At 37.1% G+C, this 23,837-nt stretch overlaps 1 protein-coding gene across 9 annotated transcripts in view; it reads right to left on the reverse strand.

Moving 5' to 3' along the window:
* Positions 1-648: 648 nt before the first annotated feature.
* elmo1 (engulfment and cell motility 1 (ced-12 homolog, C. elegans)) overlaps positions 649-23,837 on the reverse strand; it is a 160,004-nt gene continuing 136,815 nt past the window's right edge. For all 9 annotated transcript variants that reach the window (XM_088601706.1, XM_088601702.1, XM_088601703.1 and 6 more), the window contains 6 exons: positions 19,447-19,610; positions 15,919-16,031; positions 9,130-9,237; positions 4,941-5,023; positions 2,387-2,464; positions 649-1,920 (listed from right to left, as the gene is read on the reverse strand). In XM_088601706.1, the coding sequence (XP_088457832.1) occupies positions 1,720-1,920; positions 2,387-2,464; positions 4,941-5,023; positions 9,130-9,237; positions 15,919-16,031; positions 19,447-19,610 (747 nt within the window). In that variant the 3' untranslated portion in view covers positions 649-1,719. The remainder of the gene's footprint in view (positions 1,921-2,386; positions 2,465-4,940; positions 5,024-9,129; positions 9,238-15,918; positions 16,032-19,446; positions 19,611-23,837) is intronic.

The following is a 23,837-nucleotide window of genomic DNA, read 5'->3' on the forward strand; positions in this document are numbered from 1 at the left end:
CTGGGGCATTAGGACCCACATGGACCACAGGGTGAGCGCCCCCTGCTGGCCCCACTAACACCGCTTCCAGCAGCAACCTTAGTTTTTCCCAGGAGGTCTCTCACCCAGGTACTGACCAGGCTAAGCTTCAGTGGGTTGCCAGATGTGAGTTGCAGGGTGATATGTCTGCTGCTATTTCCCTGTTCCCTGTTATGTCCATGTGCAGCAGTAAAGTTTCACAAATATAAGTGCATGTTTTTCAAGTGAAGACTGGTCAAGATATCAATAGAGAGATATTAGCTTTTTACAAACAGGATTGGCCTTCATCAACAAGACATTCTGACTTTATCTGTGTGAGACAATCAATCTATGGATTTCACTGACCGTAGATCATTTGGTTGTCTTTGCTTTTCATGGCGATTTCTGCCCTGAGACTTTTGATAAGTTTTTAAATCATCAGTATTGAAAAGTTTCACTCCACATCAAGTGTATGGGATTCATGGAGCTGGGATTACATTTTAAACTTTTCAGGGTCTACTCTGACACCTGTGCTCCCTACACAGTGACTTGCTTGGGCACACAAGGAAGAAAAACATCACCACATAAAAGCTGAGAGTTATGAACAACATACAGCATGGAAAAACAAATGTACGCAAGAAATGCAACAACTAATTTAATGAAATTTTAATGTAAACACAGCAGGTTTAAGGGCAAAGTTACCGAGAACAGACATTTCAATGGATTAAGGTAAAAATCATAAAAAGACAGATGATCTTTTTAAATTAAATATACATTTCAAATTTGGGATGAAATTTTATTTTAAAAAAATATTCCTGTACTTAAAAGTGTTGTTTCTGAGTTATGCTCAACACTGAAACACTGACATAATACTGACTACTTGGCAACTTCACAAACACCACTAAAGGCTACACAAGCTTACTCAACAAAAGCTTAATGTTGCCTTGGAATGTAACAGCCAATATAACAGAACACAGTCAAAATAAAAAATGAACGAGTTGCAAGCATGAATAACAATTCTACTGGCATCAGGAATCGCGGCTTTAAGCTCAAAGCAGGATTTATTAAATAAGATGTCAGAGGCAGTTTCTGTGCATGATAGTGCCAAGTTAAGGAGGATGCACTTGATTTAACAGTCCGTGTGAACTGTGAATCTGATACCACTAAATCTAGGAAAAAAGCAACCTGTAAACCATTTTTTCCTTCTGCTTGGAGACATAGCTGCCACATGTAACAATGTGCAACATTTGATTTCCTCCTGTAGTCGAAACCACAGTCTGAGGCAGGAAACCATTACAGGATCCTGTATTGAACAGCTATAAAAACACAATTTTGAGGAAAACGAAGATTCAGAAATAATTTACAGAGAAATCAAATATAGAATCTGCAAACGTGGAACTCAAGTGATCCTAGTCCTTTCATGACGTTCTTCACTGCTGAAGCTCTGTGATGTTTGGTACATGAATACTTTGTACAATTCTTGGCTTTACCAGAGCTGGATACTGCTGGCCTAGGTGTGGTTGTTATGATGATACACTTCAGAAGGCCTCACAGGCAAGTTATTAAGTGCTGCAATTACGTCAAAATATACCTAAAAAAGTTAAGTTTAGCAAGTATAGCAAAACAAAAGAAGAAGGTTAAAGTAGGATCCAGTTTTTCTTTCTTTTCTGTTCTTACAAGTTCCTTCCAGTATGAAGAAGTAGTAACTAGTCAAGTCCATTGTTAGTTGCAGTCGTAAACAAAGTCATAGTTGCTAGGCTCTTTGGGAATGGGGGGAGGGGCTTCAGGAATCTGGATGTTCTCAAGGTCCAGGAGGCGGAGCTTCATCTCCATGTTAAGGAGTGTGTCCAGGTCAGTCTTGGAGAGCTCGCTGCTCATTTCCTTTCCCAGAAGAGCATTTAGACCATCTGTCCACACGCAGTACTGCAGGATGAAATACACATGACAGCACAAATCAGGACAATCCCCGCACGACTTTCTTGAAGGAACAGTATGAATGCTGCACAGTTTCAGCATGCCATGCGAGATATTATTTACAAACCTTTGAAAAAATGAGAAAATCTTCTACTAAAACACTGTGATGTCTATAAAAATCACTGATTTCAAGTAAAACGAGTACATTTTAGTCACAGATAAAGTTAGAGGAGTGTGCCAGTGCAAGATCTCTTGAAAAAAGACGAATATTGGTAAAACAAAAGCAGAGGTAAACTGAAAATGATTCAATCCTACATTTAAAATAAAACAGAAACAATATCACCGGAAAAAATGAATTAATCCCTTCCTGTAGCATGTGAATTTTCTTAAATGCCATTACAGCATGATTCTATTAATCTTTTTCCAATGCATATTCTCACCATTAGAACTGACAAAATAATGAATGGATACTTACTTCATGCTTGTCAGGAGCAATAAAATTTAAATATTCATCTGACTCATACAGGACAGAGAATGCAAGTTCCTGTACCTCCTGCAACAAGATAACATTCACGTGTTACACTGATCAGCTCTTTTGTTTGAAACTAATACATTCGAACTCCCACATAATGTTATAACGGATTTTGGTAAATAAAAGACCAAATGGATTTTTTGTGACGGACTCACCTAGCCGCTAATATACATGAACAGCTTAAAGAAAGGAATAGCAATATAAACATGACGCCAGTGCCCTTCTTCAGAGTAATTCCAAATTAAAATAATAATTGAATGTATATAGGGCTTTGGTTACATTGTTTAATCCATTTAAAAAAAAAAAAATGTAAAATTCTCCAGTATACTGTAGCTATGAAAAAATGCAAATATTTCCAGCATACTGTCAGTGGGTGATGTTGCATACACCTCACTCTAAAAATATTATTTAGGTGTTGATATGAAGCCTTCATCTGATGATTGCCTTTTTAGTAATTATTTAATTCGTGTCAGGCAAAAAATAAAAACATATGACATTGCTAAAATGCTTGAAATGTACAGTATGTACACGAAATCTGTACTTTTGGTTATGAGTCTCTCTAGATAAGACTCCAGATACACAGAATTTGATTGATGACAGAAGCAACACTTCCAACCTTTTAAACTAATCTTGAGTGAAAATGGGAAGGATGCACCTTTGCCGTGCATTCTAAAATTAAGCTTTCTATTTTGAGTGTATAAATTAAATCTCAAAGATGCTTTCTTTAGAATTTCACATTCATTTTAATTGGCCCCTCTATGACATTGTTACAAACTAAAGGGGGCAGGAAATAGCCAGTGCTTCAGGTATAATTTGAGGCACGTGAGAAATGGAACGCAAGTTATTTTGTAGCACTGGCACAGTTCTTTTATTTTTCTGGCTCAGGGTCAAACTTGAATGAGACAAATAAATATTTATTAACAAAACGCAACTACACAGTATTACACAATACCACATGTACAATTCAATGCATTCTATAGGCTGATCTTCTACCCCTTTAAGTTGAAAGCACTATGCAAAGTCTTAACAGGCCAAAAACAGTTATACCTGCATCCTAATAAATGGATCCTAAAACAGATTAAGTCTCCCTTCCTACAACATTGAAGTCCAAAACCGAATGTTAAGCTATCTCCCTACAATAAAACTGCACCACCTAACTAAAGAGAATGTTTTTAGTCCGAGGATTCCACAGTACAGGAAATCAGAATTTCCTCAATTAAATAAGAGATAATGTTCAGATTACTTAGCCAGAATCTGGTCTCCAACACTGATCAGATCTCTTGCAATGCACAATCTTGGAGGAGAGTGATTCTGTTGCCCTACATGTCTTCCTTCCTCCCTTGTCTTTGTATTTATGTTGTGTCTATGGCAATTGAATGTTTGTCCTTTATTATGGTTCTAATGGTTTACTATGAAGTCAATTAACCAGAGTAGATAATCAGAAACCCCCCATTGACCATCTATGTTTACCTGCCTCTTAGCCCACCTACAGACAAACACCATTAAAATGCTACCCATAGCCTTCATTTACAAAATCGTAAGAAAATCACAGCGCATTGTAGAGAGTCGCAGCGCGTGCCTGTTACCGTCAGTTGTGTAGTGTGACACCCCCAGCGACTCAGTCACAGTGCTCTTAACAGCCCCTACGACTCTCTCGGACTCGCTACGACAAAATCAAACTGGTTTTCTCCTCCAGCAGAAGCTTAAATCTACTCACGACACAAAGGCAGCCAAACAAGGACACATTTCCCTTATTTCAAGAAGCAGAAATAAAACAGAATTAAACTTCTCTCTGCAGATGCTACATCAAATGTGGATGTGCTGCAAAAATGAAGCTAATTTTTTAGAAGACCATAACAGCAAATTAGGTGCAATTTATGTTCCTTATCTGTGTGTACACAAACACCTTGCACAGAAATAGTCAACAAGACATTAACCTTGCAATTACCCTGCATGAGCTGGAAACAGTATCTACAACATTAGCCAACAATTTCTGTAGACCTGGGTAATTAGACTGCTTATCAAAACAGAATAAGATTACTAAAATGCCTCTGGGGTAGTATGCATCGCATCTGTTCATTCAAGCCTGGTTCAGACATAAGAGTGAATGTGCTGACATGGAAGAATTTGTTTTAAATTATACTATTATATTATCTCAATACTTGCAAAACCTGAGTTTACCTTTCACAGAAAAGATGACTTATTACTGTGCAAAATGAAAGCCTTCAGAACCCTTATATTCAGAACATAGTACTCCACATCACAGTTTTTCTTTATGCCACTGTGAAAAATAGGGGTGAAACTGGAAACAAAATGAAACAAAAACTTTTCCTTTTGAAGAAAATAAAATATTTTTTGCTTTGTAAGATAAACGTATTTCATTGTTGGTTCGGTTTGTGGAACTACTACAAAATAATATATTGTACAGAGATAAAGAAGCATATTTTACTTGGCACCCACACAAAATATGAGAGATGAATACCTAAGTAAGCCTCACCTTGTTCTGTTTCAGAGCTCCTTTTTCCTTCATGTGAGGGCAGTCTTTTCCAGTTACAACAGCTTTGATATCAGCCACTGGTACTAAAACAGAAAGAAAAAAAATCCCTATATGTGTAAGGAGTACAGGACAACCTATTTTGGTAAAATAAGACATTCACTACCTTGGAAAGGACTTAAATTTACTGCTGGTACTTTTCGTGGTGACATCAAGGAACAATGTCTTATTGGAGATGGGCTATTGCATTGAAGTTGCATATAACTATTGATTTTACAGGAAGAAAAGTGCATTTAAATTACACTAGGCAACAAAGTACATTGACTGCTTGTGATTTCCAAAGGTTAAATTTAAGAACTCATATTTTTCCTTCACAGAAGTACAACTCATATAAGTCAGAAAGCAGACATTATTAACTACTACTGTACTACAGTACAGGTGGCCCCTGTTATATGTTGTTGGGGTTAGTGACCTGACTGTTGTGACATACAGCAAAATGACATATAGAGAGGAATGTTCTCCCATAAAAACAACATAAATATGTAGTTCAGGTGGGAAGCTGCGTCAGCATGCGTAGGCTGCAAAGGAACAAGTAATCGGTTTATTCCATGCTGAAAAGAGAAGAAAGAAAACACAACGTTTCGGCCGTGGAGCCTTCTTCATGTGTGACCTCACAAGGCTCCACGGCCAAAACGTTGTTTTCTTTCTTCTCTTCTCAGCATGGAATAAACCTATTACTTGTTCCTTTGCAACATAAATATGGAGTGTTTGGAGCTACAGTATAACAGTACAAACTTTACTCATGACTTAAAGCTGGAGGCCTTTCTCATAAAAATTAATGGAACAGAGTTTGGTTAGGGACCATAAATTAGATTGTGTGTTTCATTTGCAGCTTACCAAACATAGTAATTGTCCCTTCGTAAGTCCTGGTTATATACCGAAATAATGCAACTTGTAGGGAAATTACCTAGAGGAATTAATATCCATAAGGAATGTAATTAGCGTGAGATGTGATTCTAATATATAGTAATATAGTAATAGCATCATAAATAGCATCACCAACACGTTTTGAATTGTGGTCTTGTCGAAACCAGCAAAGTTCCACTTTATTCATGAATTTAAGGATTCAGCAACTTATTGTGTGGTCACAATAAATCAAGTGTAAGAACATTGTCCACAAGAAGAATTTTTAATGTTTCATTTTGCTTATAATAATAATAATAATAATAATAATAATAAACTTTATTTTATATAGCGCCTTTAAAGGTGGCTTCTCAAAGCGCTTTACAGGATGACAATAACAATAAATAAGAAGACTACAACAATAAATAAGAAAAATTTCACAAGACAGGACACAATTATAATTACAGCAATACAACAATAACAATAGAGGAGACCGTGGAAGATGGTATTAAGAAGAGCAGAGGGGTGAAGAATGGAACCAGTTAAGTAAAGGCTTTTCTGAAAAGGAGGGTTTTGAGTCTGGATTTGAAGGAGTTTAGAGAAGGTGACTCTCTAATATCCTTGGGCAAGGAGTTCCAGAGCTTGGGGGCATAGCAGGAGAAGGCCCTGTCGCCCATACAATGTAGACGGGCTTGGGGGACAGTAAGGAGGGCAGAATTTGAAGAGCGGAGGTTGCGAGGTGGGGAGTAGGGCGATAAAAGTTCAGACAGGTATTGAGGTGCCAAGCCATGTAAAGCCTTGTAGGTGAGCATGAGGATTTTAAAGTCTACGCGGAATTTGACCGGAAGCCAGTGCAAGGACTCCAGGATAGGAGTAATGTGAACACTTGCACTAGATCTGGTCAGGATTCTGGCTGCTGAATTTTGGACATACTGCAGCTTGTTCAGAGTAGATTTAGATACCCCAGGGAGCAGAGCATTGCAGTAGTCAATTCGAGAGAATACAAATATGTTGATCAGCTTTTCAGCCACAGTTAATGATAGCATAGGGCGTAGTCTTGCGATATTTCTAAGGTGAAAAAAAGATGTTTTGACAGTATGCTGTACATGTGGGTCGAATGTTAAGCCAGAATCGAAATACCTAGGTGGTATTCTAAAGCCCATAAAAAACATTCCCTTCCTGCACAGCAACTGAGTGTCAGTAGCATAAAACCTTCCGCTATGAACAAAATAGTCACCGTCTCAATCCGAGTGTTAATCTGACCATGAGGTCCTGACACTCTGTGGTCATTAAAAATCCCAGGGCATTTTTTTAAAAACAGTAGGGGTATTACCCTGGTGTCCTGGCCAAATTTCCTAATGGCCTTTACCAATCATGGCCTCCTAATAATCGCCATCTACGAACTGGCTTCATCACTCTGTTCTCCTCCCCACTGATAGCTGGTGTGTGGTGAGCGTTCTGGCGCACTATGGCTGCCGTCACATCATCCAGGTGGGGCTGCACATTGGTGGTGGTGGAGGGGAGTCCCCATTACATGTAAAGCGCTTTGAGTGGAGTGTCCAGAAAAGCGCTATATAAGTGTAAGAATTATTAGTATATATTATAAGGTGCTTTATAAATAAGAGTTATTATTATTATTAATTCCTATTGTGCATCTGTCAATTTATCATTATTAGCTTAGGGTTCTGTTTTGGAACAGTGGCTCTTCTGGAAATTGCCTGGAAAGATAGGAAAGTCTGTAGGGAACAAATCTAGAGAATTATGATACAACTGTACTGTATCCAAAGTTAGACCACATCTGCAGCACTACACTAAATTATCCTATCCTTCTTACGAAAAGAAGCCTCATAGCAAGTCCAGAAAGCATCAACAGGACTCATTCCAAGACCTTGAAATTCTGAGAAATGAGGACAGACTGTTAATACATATTAAAATAAATGAGGTTACAAATGAGATGAGGATATTCAGCTCATCTAGTCCACTTGGTAGTTAATAGTTAATTGGTACTGTATCTCATCCAGTAGTTTCTTGAAAGAAGCCAGAAGAACACTTGGGTGCTTTTTAATCTTCTCTGTTCAAGACTAAAAGATTCATTTCCTTCAGCCAGTCAATGTAGGACATCCTCTTAAGCCAAAAACCAGAGAACACAAGTGGAAGCAATTTGGAAGTGCATTTAAAACTGGTAACAAGAGGCACTTCTTTATCCAAAAGGTTGTGGGAGTGTGAACAATCTACCTAGCCATGTTTTTGAAGGTGATACTCTGGCTTCTTTCGATTTACAGTATGCCTGGATGAGATGCTTAGACCAGTTAGGGAGAAATATTGTTATCGTTGTTTTGATCAGCTTATCATCTGTTTTTAATCTTATGATACAGGATTGAGTTCTGACAATGAGCAACGTTGTTAAATGTTGTTTTGTATCATGGTATTATACTGTTGCTGTGTTGGATTATTGTCATGTGTGTTATATGTTATGGGCTCTTGATGTGCAAGACAAATTCCCTTTGGGGCAATACAGTTGAATTCAAATTCAAAATCAATTAACCAAAAATTAGTTTAACTCTTTGGTTTCAAGATTAAAAATGTTCAGCATCTTCTATCTGTCAGTATAGGACATTATCTTAGGCCCCAAAATGTATCTTGTCACTCTTCCCTGGACTAATTCCAGAGCAGCCATATGTCTGCTCAGTCTTTAAATATCTAAATCTTTTTGGATTTCATTTGCTGCTCCTAAAGTGTTCACTACAAAACAACACAATATTAAGCTGAAGGCATGTAATTTTTCCAGTCTAGACAGTAAAAGACAGTACTTGGACATTTAATTGAATTTGAACATTTAAAGGTCAATAAATGAAGTTGGCCTATAACTATCACAAATGAAGACACACTGAAGCATAGATGTTGCAATCTTTCAAAACTAAACAGTGTAAAAAAAATAACAGGCTCTGTTAACCTGACAGTCTTGTTATTGCCATGAACTTGTCCTGTGCTTATAAAAATTAACCTGTGCTTGTATTGCAGGTTGTGATCTTGATTTTAATGAGGTTAGCATGACCTCCTGTCATGATTTCAGAAATCCATGCTGGAAATCTCTTATCCAAAACCATTGATTTAGAAGGCACCACTGAGAAAATCAGTCAAACATAAATTTGAGCAATGTCTCCACACACACGGAGGGAGGACTGGGGACTCCTCATTGAATATGACCATGGTTTTACTGGTTCAGAGGCAAAAGCTATCCCTTGGATGATGAACTGCTTATTTATGGAGCATCCAGAGAGTGACTCACGTTTGTCCTGCAGAGAATCGTGGGGCACTTCTCCTTGGGGGCTTTCCTCCAGATCTCCATAGTGCAGGACCTTGTGGTTTGGAGATAGTCGGCAATACCAGAACTTATCTATAGAAAAATAAAGCATAATTTATAGCGCTTTCATATGATGCAATGCTCAAACAAATATCCCAACCTTTTGTGCACATTATATCATTTGTTCGTGTCTCTGTAAAGCATTATGCATGTACCTATTGCCTCGTGTAGCAGTTGAATGGATTATGACGCCATTATGTCAGAAGGCTCAAATAAAACATGACCAAAAACAGAACAATTGACACCATTTTTTTATTGCGTTTGTATTGTAGGTTGAGATTATAACTGCTCATTTCACCATTTTAAGAACTATTGTTTTGCTTGTTTAGCAAATGAAAGAAACATCTATCTGAAAAAAAGTATAGCGAATCAATAAACATCCACATCCAGTTCAGTACACATTGTTACTCATACTCACAAAAGAAATCTGTAAGACAGCTTCCATTTCAAACTACACATTTATCCACAGAGGATCATTTCCTGTCTGTTTCATTCTTAAGTAACTTATATAATATATTGAATCTCTATTACCCAACTATGATGCCTGTGCCATACGCATTGAGGTTATTACCACTCACTCCTCTGACACGTTCACCAGTCAGAGTCATCTGCCATTTCACACACTGTGAGCTCCACAGCGCCTTGCAGGAGAGTCAGTCCTGATTAGAGGAGTCCCTCACTGATGTCACTGTGCTCCTAGAAGTTGCTACAGAGTGCCAATTCAAGGAGACCCTATTGACTTAATATATTTATATCACTAAAATTAGAATTTCATATTTTAATGTAAATTTCTTGTGCAAGAAGTAGAGTTTTTTTGGGTTGGATTTCGATGGAACTTTAGTGTTGGCTATTTCACGCTGGGGAGCAGCTGCACGAGTTTTCGCCTGGGCATATGTTCCATCTCAGATTTAGGCCTTGCATATTCTGAAGTGCCAAGGCTTTGGAGAGTTAGAAAAGCAGACATGTTTCAGTTATGGAGCAGGGGCTGCTAGCTGGCACGCAGAAGGACAGTTTCATCCAAGATATAATTGCTGAAAATAGACACTTGGCAGTTGAGACTGGGACTACATTTGCAGGCAGCTCCAAGTGATTTTACAGTACTGCCAAAGCCATTGTTTGTGAGCAGAGAGAGAGTAATAGAGGTGCTTTGTGGATATGGAATCAGTGGATGTTAATTCCATGCTGTAAGGTAAAATATAAGCAAAAAAAACCACATTTTGGTTAGGCACCCTTTTGTGATGTTCTATATTTCATTGAATATTTCTACCAAGGTAGGGAGCAGAGTACAGTATGTTCCCAGGTTCTTCAGCATTATGATTAATTAATCTCTTAAATTTATGTACAACTCTGTTAGCTGATTAAAACGCGTGTGTGAGAGTTAAGGAACAGAAGTGATGTCATTTCTTAGTTTCTTTGGCTGTGATGATAAACTTAGCAGAAAGGTTAAGTTGAAAGTAGCTCCTAAGCTAATGAAGCAAGGTGTTCAATGGAAGACACAAAAAGGCAAGTGTCAGCTCAGTTCTGGGTCTGCAGCAGTGCCACTGCATAAAGAAGCATTTTCCATTAAGACATAAAAGCGTCTTCTGTAAAGCTGTATCTTAGAGGCATTAATGGAAGAAGAAATGTGTCCTTTACATAAGCCTGCACTGTCCTACATTTTGTAAAGATTAGGAAACCTTAATGCAGCAGTCTGCATGCAATTTTAAGCGCTCTTATTTAAGAGTTATGCCAGCAAGGCATTACATTTCCAAGCCACGGAGGCTATCAAAGCACAGCTTAATTCACTCCTTCACAATGTACCACACATGTCAATTGTACATTAATTACATAAACAGGAAGGATTTTGGTCTGTTTGCTTTCCTGCCTGGGTAACCATTAAAGATGTGAAGGGCAGGTAAGAACTCGTGAATACTTATTTATCTCGATAACTCGAGAATTATCCATACTGTACATTTCCTTAAGGTAGAAAAATTCTACAACTAAGTTTCCTGAGCACTCACTCAGAACGCAGGCTATGGCCCTAGCTGATTGTGTCCAGGATTCCCCAGTTGGTACAAATTCTTCTTTGACGAGCTATAAAGCTTGCAAGGTACCAAAGTATGATTCTGTAGGTGGTCTTATCAGAAGCTTTCTGTCTTTCCCATTCAGGTAAAGGAGTTGCTAGAAAGCCATGTGTTAATAAACAACCACTGAGTCTGATAAGAATTAACTTATTTTAAAACAGAAAAACATCTAATGGATCAGACTCAGCTTGATCGCTGCGCTGCTGGCTGCTGGGAGGAGGCAGGTGAGGTACATCATGACACACATATGGACACAGGAGGTGCACAGAGATTTACAGTAGGAAGAGAATGGTAAGAGTCAGGTGACTGAGTCAGTAGGAAGAGAATGGTAAGAATCAGGTGATTGAGTCAGCAAGGCAAAGGAGTGGGAGACAGAAACAGAAGAATAGGAGTCAGAAAGAAAGAGGAGGCGGTAATGGAAACCAAAAATGCTAAGCCAAGGAAGGATAGAGTAGACAGAGGAAGACGGGAAGAAATCATGTTTCTGAAGTCCAGCGCTACCCATTCTATACTATTTCATATGATGCATATTGCCAGGTGCCAGAGGGATTCATTCCCAGCTTTTTAATTCATGTCTCTCTCCTTTGGATTTTTAGACGACTTCACTTGAATCTACTGAATTAGTGTATGTCGTATAACCATGCACTTCAACAGTTAAGTATTTGGCATTTTAATGTTTGATATTTTTTTTCTGCTCAGCCTACATTTTGAATTGAATGGATAAAATTTCTGAACTCCATTTTCCATTTGTTACCTAACCTGCGGCTTTCCTTCATTGCAATGAACGCAGTGTGCAGTTAAATTTCAGATGTTCTAATACAACTAGAAATGCCTTGTAATAAATCATAAAATTGCTGAAGGGTTCAAAAGGCTACAAAAGGTAGATTTTTTTCTCTTTTCTAATTCAATAATTTATTCACAAGGACAAAGTATTGTATTGCAATAAACTGAAATTATTTGTACCCATGCTGTCATTTTGGGTGGATGATGTATGAGAGAATGCATGTATTGTATTGAATCAGGATGCTGTGCTATATTAGCCCAGTGTTGTAGGACAAAGTCACAATTAAAAGAGAAATCTAGCCTTCTATACATGCCTAAGAAAAAATCTCAGAGATGACTAATTTATACATTCCAGTGGGTTTAAAAAATAATTTACAATCTTATACAAAGTATACAAATATACAAAATTTAATTATGCATAATGCTGGGTTGTTTGATAAGCCAAATGATGTACAAGAGGCAACCCTCAAAGCAGTTTGAAAGCAGAATTTTCTTCTCATCAGTGCTGACAATAAGGCTTTTTTCTACCTCTACCCTTCAAGTATTGTATTTATGCTTTGAATAAAATATTAAGATTAAAACAAAGTGTACACAAGAATTTGTAGGTTCACAAAACGAGCCACCACAGGAAGGGTACAAATACTTCTTCAAGACAACATACACCCTCTTAGTTTCTCCTTGTGCCTTCCAGTATGCGTTACACTTCTGTGAAAACATAGTTCATGCTGATTCTGAAGTTTATTCAGGTGAATCTTTCAGAGGATTTTCAATACTTGAACCAAGTTCCTTTGTAATCTTATAGTTCAAGACGATCTTGTGATATTTTATGATTACTTTAAGCCCAGGGCTACATTTGGACACTCTTCTCTGGTGATTCCACTGCAGCGATATCTTTTTGTAATGTGGTAACCAAAAATATAATGTACACAATATTCTAAATGGGATCTTCCTGCATTGTACAATGTCAACAATTACTGCCCTTGATTTAAATTCTATAGTTTTTGTTATAATGTATATTTAAACATTAGTTTTGCCATTTTTAGTTTGCTCAGATTGACTGGAAAGTCCAAAAAGATGCATGTATTTTGCATAAACTGCTTCATCAAAATAAGTATTTCTCACATTATATTTCTGGTATTGCTACCTGCAAGAAACACTCTGGACACATCTGTTTTAAATAACAGTTGCAAGGTGTTTGCCCATTCTTGAATTCCATCTAAATCTTATTTCTAAGCAGAGTGTACAGCTCCAACCTTTCTATTTAATCATTTGTTATTCTGACCACTACTTATACCAGAATCTACATCTAGAATATTTTAGAATTTTTTTTACGTACTGTACCTCTTTAATTCTGACCATCATATAAGAAACCCAACTGGATGAAAAGTCTGTGGCATGATTCCAACCCCTTCATTAACCAAAACAACCACTCAGAAATTAATTCCACCAAAAACTACTAGAAGTGCTTCTAGTCTTACACCCAAACTTAACTGTTTTAACTTAACAAAGGGCCCACTTGTTTTTAAGTGGGGTTTCCAATTATTTTGGACAGTGAAGGCAGTTTAAGTATGAAAGTATGGCTTCATCAAAGGTGATGTAGCGACAAAGCATGAATAACTCATAACTAGTTTCATATTCAACAAACTGGCACTTTAGTGAATTTAAGATTCCATTCCAATAACCTCCAACTCAAAAAAGATCACTGGCTGTCTTGCGGCATTAATTTTTAAACATTCCAGTTTTATGAAGAATAAAACAGAAATTACAAAGAAGGACAGCCGGATTCTAAAAAACTGATAAATGTACAAACAAAATCCTAAAATTTGAGCTGAACGTACAGAATAAATGAGACATTTATGAAGGAAGGAATGGCTGGGAAATGCATAATCTCTTGATAGTTTAATCCTCTCCAACTGTGAACAGTGCCAATTTAAACAGGCAAACTGATAACAGTTCCCATTGGGTTTTAGCTGAAGTAATTCAAGTTCTGCTAGCAAGTGTGTGAAAAAGGATATTAGAGTGAAAGATCCCCAAACACTTCAATTTGAAGTGTAAAAGCTTTATTGCTCCACAATTCACCAGCTATTTGAAGTGGAAGAGGCTTTACTCAGATTTATACAGTTCACTGTTTAATGGTACAGAAATATTTTGCCTCAAAGCTTCATACTGTAAATCAACTACCTATGGGACAATTTTTCCCACGATTATATGAATTAGAATAATGATGATCATCTACATCCAATACATTTATCTTATTTATATAAAAATAAAAGTTTTGAAGTTCTACATGGAAACTGAACAAATGTTTAAGGGTGCTTTTCATTATTGTGTATACTGTTACTGGTTAAGAAACAGGAGGGTAATGTGATGTTTGATAAAAAGATGACAGTGTGACAGTATTAAATGAATGAGAAATTCTCCTGAAAATAAGAAAGCTGCACTAAAAATCTATATCATAGAAGAGACCGACATTATTCTAGTTGATGTAAATGATGTATTCCTTAAAGAAGAAAACCACATTATTATGAAGTGTCCAGCTCACCCTCATTCTAAGAGTGTTTTCAAGGTCTGGTATATATTTTGTGTTATAATGTATAGTTCAAAATAAGTCACACTAAATCTGAGCGAATTCCAATTTATAGACATGGTATAGCACACAGTATTATTTAAGGACTAAGAGGGTATAGGTAAGAGCTGACTGAATTCTGTAGTACAAAACTACCCCAATATAGAGGTACCTCCGGTAACACAATAGGCAGGACTCACAGAAATGTCAGAACAATTTGCAAGTATTTGTTATATTTTCAGATTTTACATTTACAAATTAGATACCACATTAAAAAGGCTCCTAAATGAGTCATAGCAATGTAATTTCCCGTAATTCTTCACAGTCTTGCAATACATGTGCGATGTATGCACCTTCTAAACTTGGCACCTGGAGACTTAATCAGCAGAAAGACTAAGGGGTTTTATTCAGAAAATGTAACCCATCTTGGAATTGTAGAACTAAATGAGAGGGAAAGAAATCTCAATGAAATAACTGCTGCTTCAGAACAATTTAACAATTCACCAATTTAACTTAGTGTTTTGAGTCCCTCAAAGAGCACAGCTTCTGAAAAATTAAAGACATCACCAACTGAAGAAAAGCTAGAGGAAGTAACCAGTTTGCATTTCTCAGAACTGAACTGGGTTCAGTGATTTAGGGTGCACCAATGAAAGTGAGGTCTGAATGAAAATTCTTGCTCCGTTTATGAAAAACGTTTTCCGCTACAAACCAGGACATTTTCCTAACCAGTGCCTCCGTGTATGGTACTGTAAGTCAAGTCTAAACATGAGTCTAGAGACTCGATTTACCAGAGTTTATCCCAATTTCTGAGGTGTTAAAATAATGTGTAAAGTGTGTAATTCCCCCTGTGGACGTGAAGCTAGTTTACTGCAGGTACTTGCCCATCGGTGTTGATGTAGTTCAGGTGGGTAGCTGTGTCAGCATGTGTAGGCTGCAAAGGAACAAGTAATAGGTTTATTCCATGCTGAAAAAAAGAAGAGAGAAAACACAACGTTACGGCCTTGGAGCCTTCTTCAGGAGCCTTCTTCCACACCTGAAGAAGGCTCCACGGCCGAAACGTGTTTTCTCTCTTCTTTTTTTCAGAGAATAAACCGATTACTTGTTCCATCAGTGTTGATGCTCACTTCCAGAGCTGGGTGGAGCACAGGAATTTGCTCAAGTACAAGAGTCCAGCACCTTAACATACCTCAGGGTAAGGTAGACGGATCAAACCACATTGTGCATTCATTTACACAAGTCGAGCAGAGGGTGACTGTGCGAGAGGCAGCAGCCTGCGTGTGGACTGTGGCGAAAAAGATGTACCTTGTCGCCGCCGGCTGCTGATTTTTCTGAAGCAGGTTCCCTCACACAGCCTGTTCAGTCTCTGCTGCTTGATTAACTCCATGATTTCCGGCTGGATCTTTTCTCTCAGCTCCCTGGGCAAGAGAAAAGGCATTTTGAGAGCTCGATTCAAAGAAAATCATTAATCAAAAATGGTTTGATTTTTTTACCCCTAAAACGAAGTCCTAAAAATAACAAGCACCAAGCAAGCAGTTAATTCCATAAAGTTATGCATCAGTTTCCATCTTAAAATGCTAAATATCCCACGCTCACAAAAAAAACATTTTAAACCAAATTAGATTGGAAAGGTTTTCTTTGTTTCCTGTTTGTTGCTGCACGTTTTTTTGCCGTGAGCAGAAACATGAAAAACACACAATTAGCTATTCCAGACTGGATGGGCTTAACAAAAATTAATTAGTGATTCTAAATTAAAAAATAGTTTGAAAGGTTTCTCATTTGCAGTGCTGCTAGAGAGTGCTGTAAGGTAAATGTTTTTTTTTCTGATAGCTTATCTAAAACAGGGAACTAATGCACCTTAGGCTTTATTTAAATGTATCTACAGTACATTAGAAATATACTGTACACAATACCAATGGATCACAAAGTGCTTATCATAAAATAAATAGTTTCTATACACTACAAGATAATTTTCTTTCCTTTTTTCTTTATTTTAACAAAAAGAATGGAAAAGCTTCGGAATAGAAACTGAAAAGCATTTGGAACTGCAGTCATTACACAAATGTGAAACCTAAGCTCATTCCCTCAAATATTTCTTTTTTACAACAAATCCTCCTGGTCATTTTGATGTTTATAGTTTGATGTATGATTTTACAGTATTTTACAGTATGAGTAAAATACTGTATCTTGTTGTCTGCTCTGCAATGACAAGAGTTACCTACTGGCAGATTAACAACAGCTCTTCCAGACAGCACCACAACTAGCATAAAAGTCACAGGGTTTGAATATTTTGAGTACCTTATCCTGAAAACCTGAATATACTGTTTGATCAAATTATTTTAAAAATCTTTCTATTGCTTTCCTTTCTCCAAATTCAATTTCTTTTTTTTGTTTAATTGAATTTAAATTTAATTTCCAGTATCCTGTTAGTGATGTCTTGGAAATCTCAGCTCATTAACCTTATGAGCTGAGATTATACACAACATTCACTTCTAAGTGGTTGAAATATTTTTGGTGGAATCTTGCCATAAAGCAATTCCATACTAGATAATAAAAGCATATGAATGACTTAAAATCAAAACTAACATGCTGCAAAGTACATTTCATTACTGTTTCATTGTTATACAGTAACATATATAATCTTTTTAACTGCATTTCCATTTCCGTGAATTATGTTTTTCAGTTTCTATAACATCATGTTTGTAGTTGAAGGGTTATTATTTGTTTTATATTAATGTCACTTTTTAAGAAAACAGAATGGATTCAGAAAAAAATAATAATATTTAATAATATTGTTTCTTTCCTTGCTTATTTCTTGATGGTAACTGGAATTAAACTATGGAAATATCTTCACACAGACATGATTAAATCAGAACTTGAGAGAGAGCTTCCAATTATCCCAGACAGACAAGAAATAAAAACACCACTGAGAAGTACTTTTGTATTTAGTGTTACTAGTCCACCTTAAGTCTTTTCCAGACTTCAGTAATGGAGCAGGATTCCAAAAGTATTCATTCAAAGAACAGTACTTTTGTCAGCAATCTGTGTTTTTTTCAGACACTGTAGCAAACTATACTTCCCAAAGGTTTAGCAAATCACAGCACTGTTTTTTCTGGTTTGCTTCAGGGGTTCACAGTTGCAACACAATGTTGTATTTCATTTAGGAATTCAGACTGCGGCATATCAATTATTTTACTGAAGAGTAAATCCTGAATCCTGTCCTTCAATAACATCAACACTATGATCATCAGGTACAGTATACTCTTACTGTTTGGATTTTCCTTACCAATGCGACATGCTCAAGGTGATCAGTGTCAACAAATGAAACACTGCAATAGTCGCATACAAATGTGTGATCCCTATATTCTTTTCAGCTTCACGATGATGCCTATAATTCCCACGTTTTTCCCTCAAATACTGAGTTCTTGGAGTAAAAATCAATGCCTGAGATCAGCTTTCTGAAAACTTCAAAATGCCAGCTTTTGTTGCAGAGTACAATTCATCTTGTGGGTGTTGCTCAGTCCTGAAAAGTGCAGAATTAAATCAATGCACAGAAAGCATTACTCAGCACTTACTAATGTGCAAGCAATTTTTCCTTCTTACCATGTGCAGGATTAAAAGGTCTGCATGGAAAAGAAAATAATGGTCTCCAAAACAAAATGTAAATAATTAAGTAAATAATTATCTTCAAAGGGCTAATGAATGGGACTTTAACTTAACTCCATTAATTTTGAACAAGGATTTATAGATTTTCCATATTCCATTTAATCACACACTTAATTATTAAATACAATGTCTGACTATGAGATTAATAGTACCAAATAAGGCTACTTCAAGGGCTTTAAAGTACTATTTCCAGTGGTTAACTGGAATAACAGTTACAGTCCACAAGATAATCTGTTTTCTTTTGACACCATAACTCAACATGAAGTTCTATGCAATTACCAGCTTGTTAATATCCTTAATAAAGCCTGCGTTATTTATTTGTCAGACACTTTAAAACAAATTAAAACAAATGTCAGCTATATCTCTAGTTTTAAATTAAAAATTGATTTATATGAAGCTTGATCCTAAGTGACATGAATCATTAACTTCTAAATCAAGCCTATAAGAAATATTTAGTCTTCATGATAAATACTGGTCTTCAGAAGCCACCCATATGAATAAGCATGACAATGGATTGGAACTTCTATTCATTAAAAAAAATTCTTCTTCTCTAACCATTCGTCAGTAACTGAATGTTTTCACATGAGGAGAAACCAAAAGATGTCATTTTAATTTTCATAACTTGAATAATTCCATGTGACCTACTATATTTGAATTGAATTTGAATTCTAGTTATTGTATTTTCAAGAACTGTAAATTTTTTTTTGTTCCTAGTCATTTGTTTTAACTTATTAATGGGCAAGAAATGAATATCTGCAGATGTTTATAGTCTTACTGTACATGCTTGTTAACAGAATAAGTGTCTTTTGGTATTCACATGAGCCATACCAGGCTATTATTTTGAATAACGACAAAGCCCACAAAGACCTAATTACAGGAACTGTAACCACAGAAACCAGTGAAGCAGAACATTAAAGAGACATCAGCCCCAGGTAAGTAACCTACAGTACTTCACTCTGCACAGAAAGCTGCTGCCTGGTTCATGTACAGAAGGGATTTAAAAAATAATTTAGAATTTACAATGGACGCTGGTCTTTGTATATTATAATTACACAGACTGAGGCTGAAATTTAAATGACAACCAAGCTTTTGGTTGTTTGGTAAAGAACCTGACAGCCCGTCCCACACACTTTCAAGTCCTGAATGGAGGGAAAAGCCAATACTCACACAATGGGGGGAGACTGGAAGTCCTCCTGGTTCATCCTCTCAGACTGGCGCAGTTTCAGGATCTCGGTGTAGCTCAGGTTCTGCAGTTTGGTTTTAAACTGGTCCAGCGAGTTAGGCTTCGTATTGAGTGCTCTCATGATCTGCTCTCTCACCACCTGCATAACCTGCGAACACCGAGAACAGATAAAAAAAAAGCTTTCATTTTGCCACCTGAAAAAAGAGAATATTCAAAACAATTCCAGTACCACTGAAATGTCTCGTATGTCTGCTTTAATGATAAAAGTCTAAATATCTAATGGAAATGTCATTAAATGTCACTATCTCATGCAACATTACATAGTTCCTACTGCTAGTAATCAGTCAGAAGAAGAGATCTTTAAAAGCTCTGGACATCTCCTGACAACGCACTCTTTCCTTACCCACTGTGAACACCATTACTGCCCTGGTACAGGCTGATCTCTAGGCTGCCCATCGAGCTGTTTACTGGATGGATATCACTGGAATGTTTACGTTATTTTGATAAGGGATAATCCATCCATTCATCCATTTTCTAACCACTTTATCGAACATAGGGTCGAGGAGGAGCCAGAACCTATCTCGGCAAGCAACGGGCGCAAGGCAGGGTACACCCTACGTTTAATGCCATCTCACTGCAGGTCACTCATAGACACAGACAAAAACACTCACAATCACACCAGAGCCAATTTTCCCAGAAGACAATTAACCTACCATCATGTCCTTGGACTTTAGGAGGTAACCAGAGCACCCAGAGGAAACCCATAAGAACATGGGGAAAATGTATCAACTCCATGCAGAAAGAACCCCAGGTCTTGACTTGGACCCAGGACCCCAGCTCTGCAAGGCAGCAGTGCTAACCACTGCACCACAATACCGCCCTAAGGAATATTCAATTAGAACCCTCAGAAACTAACTGAACTAGTTTTCACACATTTATTCAAATTGTATTCTGCTGCTCTTAAAATAATACTATAGTAGTTCACCAGAGCCTAATTTAGATATTGAATTCAGGTTAGCGTATTATTTTGTACAGTACTGTAACAATACACTTACTGTATACTGTATATACACAAATATGGCAATGTATACTTTATGTCATTCAAAAGGCCAAATGAGAGTCAAGACAAAGAATATAACAGCAGGTTTCACATCACTCAATTAGCGTAGAGGGACCATAAAAACACTTTCAGCATCACCACAGTTGTTTTTAAAATGTTATGGTTTTGACTTTTATTTTAAAAAAAGGATCCATGCCCAGTGACATTTCAGCAGCAGGATCCTTACTGTGGGAGAACAAAAGGTTCTCAAAGCTTTAAAATTAGGATCCTCCCTCTCCATTGTAGTTCACATATTGAAATCAGCCCTGGAGCAGTTGGGGTTAAGAGGCTTGCTCAGTGGCCCAATGGAGTAGGGTTCCTCTGCCGGCCATGGGATACGAACTGGCAACCTTCCAGCCACAGGCGCAGATCCTTAGCCACAGAGCCACCACACCGACCAAAATAGCATAGAAAAATAGCACAGAAGCCCCCCAAAAAATAGCATAGAAGCTTGTAACTGTATCCCTGCTCGCTGCTGGCATGAGCACCATGACAACCTTTTCACTGCTGACTCACGATTTTCCAGTTACGCAAACTTGCTTTTGCTGCATGTTTTGCTGACCTGTGCCTGGTTTTCTTCTTCGGTGCTATTGTTTTGCTGCTCTGAGGAGCCTGTAACCTCAAGTGACTTGACGACAACCCAGAGCCCACTCACCTCACGCCTGGACACCCAGCTTTCAGTGCTTCACTGAGAACCCCGAGCCCTACCAAGAGTTCTGTTAAAACCACAACCAAATGTTCTTAAATCCATAAACCGTGTAGCCACGGACCAGAGACCATAACCCCAAACGATGCACCTTATGTGATCACACAACAACCAAGTGCACGACACACCACCACTACGAATCATAATTACAACCAACACCTGTAACCAGCTCTACAGCCTTAACCAAGAGCATAATCATGAGCCCTCAAGATCCCCGTCCATTAGTCTTCCTGATAAACTGTCAAGAGTATTCTCTAGTGTATTGCTAACAGTGTCTGCCCACCTGGGACAAGTTAAACTGCATACACACATGTGCCCTGATGCCTCTAAAATCCCCATCATAGCCAATGATCTTTTATATGGTCCTGTAGATGTCTCAACCATACAAAGACGGTTTCCTTATTATAAAGCTTTTAGTTAAAACTCAACGTGATATAACAAATGGTTATCCTCTCAAATCCGGTCATAATCTCAAAATCCTCTCAAATCTTGTCATAACTGTTATATTCATACCTATATATTCAAAGCCTTTATATACTGTATAACAAGGCTTTAGCATGAGCACTTTTTATCAAAGGAACCACCACAAGCAGAAGCGCATCTAAGATTTGAAAGTTAGATTATCTTTTCAGTCTAACTCTAGGCTAGTAGCAGAAGCAAACATATTCAATTAGTTATTTCCATGCACCTTATTCTGCAAGAATTAAATGACCACTAATTGCACTGAAGCCTCAACTGCATTTCCCACCGACAGTTCCTCATTGCTATTCTACCAGAACCCCTCCGTGTGTCATTATGGGTGTGTTCAGAGACAAGAGCCTGACCTTTCTGAATTACTCTCATTTCATCTGTTTTGGGGAAAGAAATCGGAGAATGAAACAGGGAAAAGGTCTGGCGTTTCAGGAGTATAGGAAGGAAACTGTGATGTGAGAAAATTCTATGAATTTTGAGCGGATTATGAAGAGAGGTTCACAGACATGATGAAGCTAGTGTGTGTGTCACATGCTGTGCCGTACTCATGATCAGAAGACCAGTGTCCTGTGCAGAACAAAAATCATCCAAAAAACATTCCATTAAATAACACAATATACTGATAAGAACCAACTCAAAATGCCTTAAGAAGGCTCATTTTGCAACAGGACATAGCAAAAGAATAGTACAAAAGTAACAAGTACAACAAGAGACATACTGTTGATATTAAAGTCAATTTGCTGCTAATTTAATGATCTCTGTTAGTTTTTGTAATTAACCTTATAATTATATTATTTGATTTCCCAATGCCTGTTTGAATCCATTGCCACTTACAGCTTTTAAAGATCAACATTGGGATTGCACAGTATTGACATATTCTAGTAAATATCAGTACAAACAAGATTTTAAAATAATTAAACTGTGAATTGATCTGAAGTCTGCCGGACAGAGCAAAAGCATCTCAATATAACATTATCACAGTATTATATGAAAGAAGATGGCATACCACACTGATCTGCAAATTTATTTGTTGCCAAGTACACAAATGCTACTCACCTCCTTACCGATTATGTTACATAGGTATTTTCATTAATGTATATTCACATGCTTTTAAATCAGAGCACCACATATGATCAATCACATTTTGAATCACTATTATGGATTATGGATTTTATATTTTAAAACTACTGTTATTTGCACAAATACCCAAACAAAATGACTAAATAAAAAGTATTCTGAAAGCCTGGTGACAGGGTTTCAAAGTTCACTGACAAATTTGGAATGTTTGTCAGTGGAACAGCATTCTGAACAGGTTGCTGTCAGAAAAATGGTTCATGCACTTATGCAAATGTTGTCTCGCCTGAGATCAATCAATCAAAATAAAGCCCAAGTAATAGCACAAATAAAATCACAAATAAAGTGTTCCAGATTATTGTATAAAATCATTCCCCTCTGCAAACAGTATTTTAATTGTCACCCAATACATGTAGTAATAATTAATTTTCATATTTTCTTTATTACTAAAATAAGAAGCTAATACATAGAAAAACTTGCCGTCCTGCTTGTAGGTGACTAAAAAGCTCTCGTGAGAAAGGAGAAAAAAAAAGTACTCTGGGGAGCGGACAGATTCCTTCATTCCAGGTTTTGATTTTAAGATCTGCTGTGATATATTTAGAAATTAAGATGCAAACTCTTCCAATTAATAGCTTCATCAACAAATACTTCCAAAATAAGTATGTCTAGTGCACATCAACCTTGTCATAATGCTAAGGTCTGCCAACACGAATTGGCTGGATAATACTAAGAAAAGATATGTGTGCTGAGAAGATTATACAACGCCGGCTGAAGTATTACAGGTCTTTACAAGTAATAGAAAATGTGTCAAGTAGACCCTGAAACTTCTAACTGTGAATATTAATATTTAAAGGTCTATTTTTCCCCCATATAGAAGATAACACCTGCAAGGAATATTTTTTCTTTCATGTTCTCTGCATTTTCAAATGCTTCACAGGCTTCTGGTAAAGTAGCAACACTAATAAAACATATGAAAGAGAACAGCATGCAAATGTATATTAAATATATATTCTGCTTTGTGATTA

This window comes from Lepisosteus platostomus, chromosome 12 (assembly GCF_059453375.1).
Source record: "Lepisosteus platostomus isolate fLepPlt1 chromosome 12, fLepPlt1.hap1, whole genome shotgun sequence".
NCBI lineage: Eukaryota > Metazoa > Chordata > Actinopteri > Semionotiformes > Lepisosteidae > Lepisosteus > Lepisosteus platostomus.